The sequence below is a fragment of the Manacus vitellinus genome, unplaced genomic scaffold, assembly GCF_001715985.3.
Source record: "Manacus vitellinus isolate BGI_N305 unplaced genomic scaffold, ASM171598v3 scaffold_32_pilon, whole genome shotgun sequence".
In the NCBI taxonomy this organism is placed as follows: Eukaryota; Metazoa; Chordata; class Aves; order Passeriformes; family Pipridae; genus Manacus; species Manacus vitellinus.
In genome coordinates, this window is record NW_021940460.1 from 2722376 (window position 1) to 2731919 (window position 9544).

Below are 9544 nucleotides of genomic sequence, written 5' to 3' on the forward strand. Positions count from 1 at the left end.
TACTGGGAAAATTTCTTCACCTAAAGGGTTGTCCAGCCCTGGCCCAGCTGCCCAGGGCAGGGGTGGAGTCTCCATCCCTGGAGGGCTTTAACAGACATGTGGATGTGGCACTTGGGGACATGGGTTAGTTTTGGCCTTGGCGGTGCTGGAGGAATGGTTGGGCTTGATCTTGGAGGTCTTTCCCAAACTTAGTGACTCCTTGAAGACCAGAAATGGTGTGTGAGGGGGTGGCTGCACTGAGGGTGTGGAGGCAGTTGCTGTGGTGGCAGCAGAGTTGGAGACTGATCTTTGTGGGTCTCTTCCAACTCAGAATATTCTGTAACTGCTGTGGCTCTCTCTGAATGTTTCTGTCTCTCGTGTCAGAGTATTACCCAAACTGTGAAGTCGTGTTCATGGGCATGGCCAACATCCACTCCATCCGGAACAGTTTCCAGTATCTCCGTGCTGTCTGCAGTCAGGTGCCTGACCCCAGCAAGTAAGTGACTGTTCTCCAGCTGACTGTGATGCCATATCTGTCAATATCTTGAGAGATTTTTCCTTCCCTTCTCTCTGCTTTTTCCTATCCGAGGTTTCTATGTGCAAAAATGGAGGGACAGGAAAGTGCTCACAGTGCCTGAATGCTGCTCATTTTGATCCGTTAATCCAAAAGGGATTGCAGCACTGCCTTGGTGCCACTTGGCTGTGTGTGTCCCCTGAGGGTTTCTAAAAGATGGCTGTATTTTAGAAAAATTAAATTAGGCACTGAATTCTTTGCCCTTCTTCCCAGGCTGCCTGCCTCTTCTGGGACATGTTTTAGAAAAGACTGATTTCCACTGAGGATTCCAAAAGGACTGAAGATAGATTTGATTTTTTTTTTTCATGGGAGAACTAAACAACCTCTTTTTTTTTTTTTTGCTTTTTTTTTCCTCTTCCAGCTGGCTTTCAGCCCTGGAGAGCACCAAGTGGCTGCAGCACCTGTCTGTGATGCTGAAGGCAGCAGTGCTGGTCTCCAGTGCTGTCGACAGGGAAGGGCGTCCGGTGCTGGTTCACTGCTCCGACGGCTGGGACAGGACCCCGCAGATTGTGGCACTGGCAAAGATTCTCCTGGACCCCTACTACAGGACCATGGAGGTAGGACTGTGCTCTGCTGCAGTTCATGTCTGTTCAAAGGCAGCTTTGGGCTCGGAGTCTCCATGGAAAGGAGCAGGATCACATTTGGGAATAAGCTTAATGGCATTTCCGAGCTGCTGTTGTGGGTGTTGGGTTTTCCCTGTCCTCTTCCCGCCTGTTTTGGGTGAACTGTTCCTCACTGCTCTGCCCAGCCTGGGGAAGTGCTGTGGGAAATAACATCTTGTGCTCAAGGTTCAGCTGCTTCCCTGCTCTTAGTTCTCCAACCTGGTTATTGGATAGAAATAACAACTGTTAGTCTGTGTCTGGAAACCCCTGACACGCAGGGAGCTTTGCTCCCAAACCAGGCACTGCTGCAGCCTCCTTCCCAGCCCTTCCCTATCCTCTTTCCTCGTGGATGGGCCTTGCCTTGTCCTGCTACGTGCCCTCAGCAAAGTCTCTGCAGTTGTTGTTTTCTTTTACTCACAGGGTTTCCAGGTGCTGGTTGAGTCAGACTGGCTGGATTTTGGGCACAAGTTTGGGGATCGCTGTGGGCACCAGGAGAAGGTGGAAGATCAGAACGAGCAGTGCCCGGTTTTTCTCCAGTGGTTGGATGCTGTTCATCAGCTTCTGAAGCAGTTTCCCTGCCTCTTTGAATTTAATGAAGCTTTTTTGGTAAGAAATACACATGCAAACGTGTCTTTATCCCAGATGTGAGTAGAGGCAGGGGGAAGGTCATGATGTTTTAACAGTATTGGGGTTGAAAGAAAGCAGATCTGCAGAACTCAGGAAATTGTGCAGTGATCACAGAATCCCAGAATGGTTTGGGTTGAAAGAGTCCTAAAGACCATCTTGTTTCAACCCCCTGCCATGTTCCAAGCCCCGTCCAACCTGGCCTTGGACACTTCCAGGGATGGGGCAGCCACAACAACTCCAGGCAACCTGTGCCAGGGCCTCCCCACCCTCACAGGGGAGAACTTGTCCCTAACATCTAATCTAAATCTCTCCTCTTTTAGTTTAAAACCCTTCCCCCATGAACGTGCTTATGGTAAAGAGTTTAGATTCTCTGGTTTTCCTGAATCCCTTCTTCAGGTCCCTTTCCAGTCCAGGGAATTCAAATGCCAGCACTGATCAAACCACTGGTTTGATTTGCGTATCTCAGAGCTGTATAAGTCTGAAACGTTTCAAAACAATACATTAGGAAAAAATTAATCTCAGCCTTATCAAATTATGCAGGTGAGAGTTATAGAGGGATGGGTTTGGTGTCAGTTGAGTGTTGCTTTCACTTCAATCCAGGGGATACCTGTACTGTCCCTGTCCTGCTTTGTCTGGAAGCAAGGACAGCAGTGGGGTCACCGATGGGGTAGGCAGTGCATGAGCCACCCCAGAGGAGGGGAAGACGTGTCCCCTGTGGACAGGAGTCCCCATTTCCTGATGTTGTCCCTTCCATACCCCAGGTGAAGCTGGTGCAGCACACATATTCCTGCCTCTACGGGACCTTCCTGGGGAACAGCCCCTGCGAGCGCGAGATGCACAACATCTACAAGCGCACCTGCTCCGTGTGGTCCCTCCTGCGGGCTGGCAACAAGAACTTCCACAACCTTCTCTACATGCCAGGGTCTGAGCAGGTCAGTAGAACTCCTGGCCCGGGTCCTTTCCCCCTGCCAGGCACCAGGGAGGGGCAGGAGGGGTTTCCTTTCGCGCTCGTCTCTGACCGTGGGGTTGTCGCAGGTGCTCCACCCCGTGTGCCACGTGCGCGCGCTGCACCTCTGGACAGCCGTGTACCTCCCAGCCTCCTCACCACATCCTCTGGGACAGGATGACATGGACATCTACATGCCCCCTGGGTCCCAGAGCCAGGAGTTCAGCGGCAGGTGTTTGGACAGGTAAGAGCCTAAAGCTCCAGGCCCAGGGTGCTGCCTACCTGCAGACCTTCCTTCCCTCCTTGTAGTTCCTCGGGTTGACCTATTCTCATGTTCCCTGTGGGAGCAAGAGCAGTGTCCCAGCCACTTGGAGAAGGAGGGGTGCAGCTCCCTGCTGCACCTCAAAGGCAGACAGCAGAGGCCACACTGTAGCATTGTGCATTTTGGCTCATGCAGCTGCCCACAAGCTGTAATTATTTGGAACATTTCCCTTCCCTCATCTCAGATTTGACTGAAACCGGGGAAGTTTCAGGGGGCTTGCTGTGAGATTTGCTTTGCTTTTGGGTTCTAGATTACCAAAGACTCGATCTATGGATGACCTGCTCTCAGCCTGTGACTCCAGCAGCCCACTGACCCGCACATCCAGTGATCCCAACCTGAACAACCACTGCCAGGAGGTCCGGGTGGGCCTGGAAGCCCGACATGCTGCCACTGAGGGGGCTGACGGTGCTGTGGTGGCCACAGGAGAGGCACGGCAGGTGGAGGAGAAGGAGGAGAACCCACCCCTGCAAGGCAGCAGCTGTGCTGAGCAGGAGGGGCAGAGCAGGCAACCAGGCAGCAGGGCTGCTGTGCCAGCCAGCAGTGTCCCTGTGGAGGCAGGAAAGGGAACACACACCGCGGAACTGGATGGCACGGGACCAGCTCCAAATCATTCCGGAGAGGAAAATGTTGACAAGGTTTCCACCAGTTCTGGAAAGCAGTTAGAAACCTGTCCCCAGGAGCCTTTGAAATCTGCTGGCAAGAGAACCACAACCCACCAAGACATTCCCAGCCAGGAGTCTCTGGCCCCAGGTGCCCCTTCCCAGGACATCCCAGGCCCTGCTCCGGGCATCCCCTGCCCGGATGCAGACAAGGGCAGAGCTGATGGTGGGCGGAGCGTGCCCTGCGAGGAGCCCGGCCGGCCGGGCAGGGTCCCGCTGGAGCAATGGCGTAAGCCCATCTCCCAGAGCCAAAGCAGCGAGTTCTCCTTCCTGGGGTCCAACTGGGACAGTTTTCAAGGCATGGTGACATCGCTCCCCAATGGGGAGCCTGCCCCCAGGCACCTCCTCTCCTATGGCTGCTGCAGCAAGAGGTTGAGCAGCAAACCCCTGCGGGCCCCGGGCCTGTGCCTCAGTGGCCCGTGGCCTGCCAGGGAGGGTGGGAAGCCCTCGGCCTGCGCCGGCCACGTGGGCACACACTTCGGGAAGCCCAGCCGTTCGTGGCTGCCCTGCCACCTGAAACAAGCCTCTGGTCCCAAGCACATGCCGCCAAAATGCCCCTCTCCTGTGCCTCCTCTGTACCTGGACGACGACGGGCTGCCCTTCCCCACGGACGTGATCCAGCACCGGCTGCGGCAGATCGAGGCCAGCTACAAGCAGGAGGTGGAGCAGCTGCGCCGGCAGGTTCGGGAGCTGCAGCTGCGCCTGGACATCCGCCACTTCTGCGCCCCCCCGGCTGAGCCCCCCATGGACTACGAGGATGACTTTGTGAGTACTGACCTCTCACACCCCGGCCCTGGCACTGCAGGGGTCCCTGCGCCCCCCTCACGCTGCCCTCTCCACCCAGAGCCCTTTGGGAGGGGGTGGGTGAGGTTGTTCCTGTGTTTCCTCAGCCCTGTTCCCTTCCTGTCCCTGTCCTTGTGCCACGCAGAGGTATCTCTGCTGCTTGAGGACCAAGCTCCTGCACACTCATGGATGCTTTACCCCTTGATTTGGGGCGCTCTGGAGCCACCCAGGTGCCCCTCACCAGCAGGGAGCAGGGAATGCCCTGGAGTGGATGGGGTCGGTGACCTGGTCTCGTTTTGCAGACATGTTTGAAGGAGTCAGACGGCAGCGACACGGAGGATTTCTGTTCTGACCACAGTGAGGACTGTTTGTCAGAAGCGAGCTGGGAGCCTGTGGATAAGAAGGAGACTGAGGTACATGTCCCGTTGTGGAGCTGGGATGCAGTGGGAGGGAATGTTTCTTTGCAGCTGACTGGGGTGGGTACAGCAGCAGAGCAAGGCAGAGAGCAGCCACCTGGGTCTTTATCACATCCTCTGCTGCTGCTGGCTCTGGTGGGGTGGGCTTGCTCTGAGCCAGCCTGATGTGGCCCAAAGCCACCCTGAGGCTGTGCAGAGCTGTGGCTGGGGGGTCCCAGACTGGGAGCTGACTGGTGTCTCCGTAGGTGACGCGGTGGGTTCCGGACCACATGGCCTCGCACTGCTTTCACTGCGACTGTGAGTTCTGGCTGGCCAAGCGGAGACACCACTGCAGGTAAACAACACCAGCGCTCCAGCTCTGCTCCCCTCCTCAGCCTGGTGCCCATGAAATGCCCCTCTGCCATGTCTGTTCCCTCCAGCTCCCAGGAGAAGGTTTTAGATCTCTCTGTACTGTGCCAGGACTCAGCGATTCCCTGCAGATTTCCATTCGTCATGGTTCTTGTTTCTGTTTTTCCAGAGCTGTTGATCCCTCTCCTGGGCAGCAATGCCCATGAGTGCCTCTCAGCTCTAGCAGTTTGCTTGCATGGCAGACCACAGTATAAGAAACACATTGACAAGTCCTCAGCCAGGCTGGTGCTTCACCCCAACCTGGGCCCTTTGTGCAAGTTCTGCTGTGGTGTTCCCAGCTCTCTTCTCACTGGTTTTCTTGCTCCTTGACAGGAACTGTGGGAACGTGTTCTGTGCTAGTTGCTGCCATCTGAAGCTGCCCATCCCTGATCAGCAGTTGTACGACCCTGTCCTCGTTTGTAACTCCTGTTATGACAACATCCAAGTGTCTCGTGCCAGGGAGCTCATGAGCCAACATCTGAAGAAACCCATCGCCACAGCTTCCAGCTGAATGCCAGACGAGGGACCTGTCTAAGCCCAGCCTTTTCTCTCGTGGGTTTGAAGGGTGACTCTGCCTCCAGGGTAACTGTGAAGGCCTTTGGTGCAACACTTGAACACCAAGCTGGAATGCACTGTCTGCAGCAGCCTCACTGCCAGGCTGGAGCAGAGGAGCTCAGATCAGAGAGGACGGGGTGTGTCCCCACCCCGAACCAGTGGGCCCGTGCGTTGTAGTCCTGACGACCTAGGGCTGAGAGGGGATCACAACCTCTTCCTTTTGTGGGCTGGAAAGCAATGTTTTCACAGCTCTTGCCTGTGCAAAGTCCCCCCAAAGCAATAGAAAGGCATGTTTAGAACCACCTCCCCCTCCAAAGGCAGGCTGCTGTACGAGAAGGAAGAGGGCAGGCTCCCGGTGGGCCCGCGGGCGTCGGAAGGGCCTCAACCTGGAGCAGACCTGTAGATTCTCTTTCCATGAGTGTGATTTGCGATCAGCTTGGTGAACAAGACTCATTAGCCGTCACTAATTGATTTTCTCTCGGGCGTTGAAGAGAATTTCATTCTGGCTGCGAAGGGGCCGAGCGGGTCGTGCCCGTTTTCGGGCTCCGCTGGGATCGGTGGGCGCACTTTGGACTTTGCCCCTGCCCCCCACGCCGTGGGGAGGTGGGAGATCGGCTTTTCACTTCTGCTCTGCCCGTCTGCTTTGTCTGCGGTCGTGTCACAGCCTGGTGCTAACACAGGAATGGCACCCTGATCCTCTCCTGGCATGGAAACAGAACTCGTGTTCCTGTGTTGCTCCTCCTCCCCTTTTCTGCCCTCAGCTCTCCACTTCCTACTGCTCTTTATCCTGAAAACTTGATACCTTGAGGGTATAGGCCATAATGTGTTGTTTTACCTCCTGGAATGTGCTGTCTGGTGTATGTGAGGGTTTCAGTCCAAATGCTGCTATATATTTCTGTGCACTTAATGTAACCCGAAGAAGGGAGAATGAAGCATCGATACCAAAACGGGGGTGGGGAAGGACTGGCTGACGTAGACACTACGGTCTGTGCTTTTCACTTTAGGATGTACAGCCAAGCTACAGTGATAACCATGACGTGTGGCATCCGTTCAGTGGTGGAAACAATCTCTCTGACTTGCCCCAGCGCTACCTAAAATGCCTCTTGAATTTGACTTCTTTTTTTTGTCTCCTGTACAGTGGTCAAAGTTCAGAGTTGCCAACTTGTAATTGCCTCTCTGCTTCTCCTTTAAACTCGAGAGCAGGAATCCCAACTCATCTTAAGGACAAGGAACTGGGTTTAGAAAGGAAGAAAGGTTTAGAAAGCGGGCTTCAGTGGGCTTGTAATCCCTAGATCCCTCGGGGAACATCCATCCTGCCTCCTCTGCAAGGCGTCTGCGGATATTAGTGAGGAAGAAGAGTTTGAAAACGGGGCATTTCTTCGCAGAAATGTGGGTTTTCTTTTTGGTATATTGTGCACCTCATGAGCTGAGACTTGGTATGTGACAGTCTCATACCTTGGTATGTGACTTGGTATGAGGACATTGGTCTGCTAGCAAGGCAAAGGACTTCACACTGTTGTGACCTCCCAGATTTTTTGGTAATGGTTTGTCATCTCTGTCGGAGGGAATGGAATAACGACCCTTTCCTGCACTTTGACGTGTCAGCCTCTGGTTTGGTAAATCCCGACGCGCGAGCGAAGCTCACCCTCTGAAGACCCTGTACTTACTTGGACTCTGCTTCTTTTCCATACTGGGAACAACCAACACGGCTTTGGGAAGAGAAGGCACCTCACTCCAGATTCTCCCCTGCCTTTTACCTTGCAGTCATTGCCAGACATGGAAGAGTGACCATTGGGCTGGCAGAAGAAACTGGATTTGCTCCTGTTTTGCACGTGTTGGAATGACTGCAAGCAATAAGGAAGCCAGAACTAGGTACTCCTGGCCCTGCTGTTCAGGCCATTAGTCCAAACTGCTTTTAGCTCTCGTGAGTTTTCAGCGTCACAATGTGCTGGCCAAAAACTCTCCAATCAGTTCGATGGCATTGTGACAAACAAAATGTGCTGTACAACTCAATACAGTCGAAATAAAATCTCTATATTAGTGCTGCTGTGTTTGGGGCCTTCATTCCTCTCTGAGAAGTCTGTCTGTGTGCCCAGTGGTTTTCAGGCTGTCACTCACTACTTTTTCCCTTAATTAAGGTGTGTTAGGGGTTTAATATCCCTTCTCAGGATCAGAATCACGAGTAGGACACAAGGCACCTTGTGCTAGAGGACTTCTGCTCTCTTCCAAACAAACCTGCAGCTTCCCAGGATACCAGCCCCTTCCAGCCTCTCTTATAACAACTCCATGAGGAATTTTACTTTTCTAAGGAAAAAATGTTAGGCAGGATTCTCTCCTATGAGGAAACTGAGAGAATTGAGATTGTTCAGCCTGGAGAAGAGAAGGCTTTGGGGTGACCTGATTGTGGCCTTCCAGCACCAGAAGGGAGCTGAGAAGAAAGATGGAGAGAGACTGTTTACAAGGGCCTGGAGGGACAGGACAAGGGGCAGCGGCTTCAAACTGCCAGAGGGCAGGATTAGATGGGATATTGGGAAGGAATTCTTCTCTGTGAGGGTGGGGAGGCCCTGGCACAGGTTGCCCAGAGAAGCTGTGGCTGCCCCTGGATGCCTGGAAGTGTCCAAGGCCAGGTTGGACGGGGCTTGGAGCAGCCTGGGCTAGTGGAAGGTGTCCCTGCCCATGACAGGGGGTTAGAATGAAATGGGCTTTAAGGTCCCTTCCAGCCTAAACCATTCTGGGATTCCATGATTCCCTCACTCCTCACTGATGTTTTCCCACCACCTGTTCCCAGGTGGGTGTGTGGTTGGACAGCGGATGGGACTGTTGTTCTTTGTCAGCTGGATGGTGCTGCAGGTCAGGTATAATTTGTGATGGAGCCAGAGAGAATCTCCTAGACAGCCTGTCCTCAATGTAAAGAAGCAGATCCCTGGTGAACTGGCACAGTTCAGCTCAGGTGTTCATGTCAGACAGGTGGTACCTAAAGGCCTTGTATTAGAAACGTGAGGAGCAATGTGAAACATTCGCCGTTGCTCCTCAAATAGCCACACCGATTAAACTATAAATAATCATTATTACTTATAAATAGCATTTATTAAGTTATAAATAAGCTGCTGGGACGCTCATGGCTGGTGTCACGTCCGGCTGAACGCTCATGGTTATTGAGCACAGAGGGAAGAATTATCACTTGAACATAAAACCATCACTGCCAACACGTTCAACCTGAGGTAATGGATATCTGTGCTGAAATGGGTCTGAACCCAGTACAGACAGGGAGATCAAAGCCTTCCCCATCCGTGCAGTAACTGGCAGGAATTCCTGGTGAATTAACAACCGGGGCTGCGTGTGATGTGCCACGATATCTCACCAGCCAGCCAGCAAAATAAACAGCTCTGAGGTGCAGTGAGGAGCCAGGTCAGGCTGGGGGTGGTTGGGGTTATTGAGGTGTGGTAACAGATAATGTTAAAACTGCCAGGGATGTGGAGGAAGAAGAGGAAGAGGATGGTGATGTGTGGCCTTGTGAACCCTGCGAGGGCCACGCAGGAGGGGGCTGAGGGGAATGGCAGGAACTGAGAGGGACCAAGGGGACTGGGAATTCTGAGGGGGATGATGAGGGATGAGGGGACTGGGAGGGATGAGGGGACTGAGGGGACTTGGGAAGCTAAAGGGATGGCAAGAACTGAGGGGACTTGGGAAGCTG

General features: G+C 53.6%; 1 protein-coding gene across 1 annotated transcript in view; it reads left to right on the plus strand.

Moving 5' to 3' along the window:
• The window catches only part of MTMR4 (myotubularin related protein 4), a 57332-nt gene extending 49440 nt beyond the window's left edge, over positions 1-7892 (plus strand). The window contains exons 11-19 of the mRNA XM_029961358.1: positions 364-475; positions 915-1110; positions 1576-1761; positions 2544-2714; positions 2818-2972; positions 3301-4474; positions 4795-4905; positions 5154-5242; positions 5629-7892. Of these exons, the coding sequence (XP_029817218.1) occupies positions 364-475; positions 915-1110; positions 1576-1761; positions 2544-2714; positions 2818-2972; positions 3301-4474; positions 4795-4905; positions 5154-5242; positions 5629-5806 (2372 nt within the window). The 3' untranslated portion in view covers positions 5807-7892. The remainder of the gene's footprint in view (positions 1-363; positions 476-914; positions 1111-1575; positions 1762-2543; positions 2715-2817; positions 2973-3300; positions 4475-4794; positions 4906-5153; positions 5243-5628) is intronic.
• The last annotated feature ends 1652 nt before the right edge of the window (positions 7893-9544 follow it).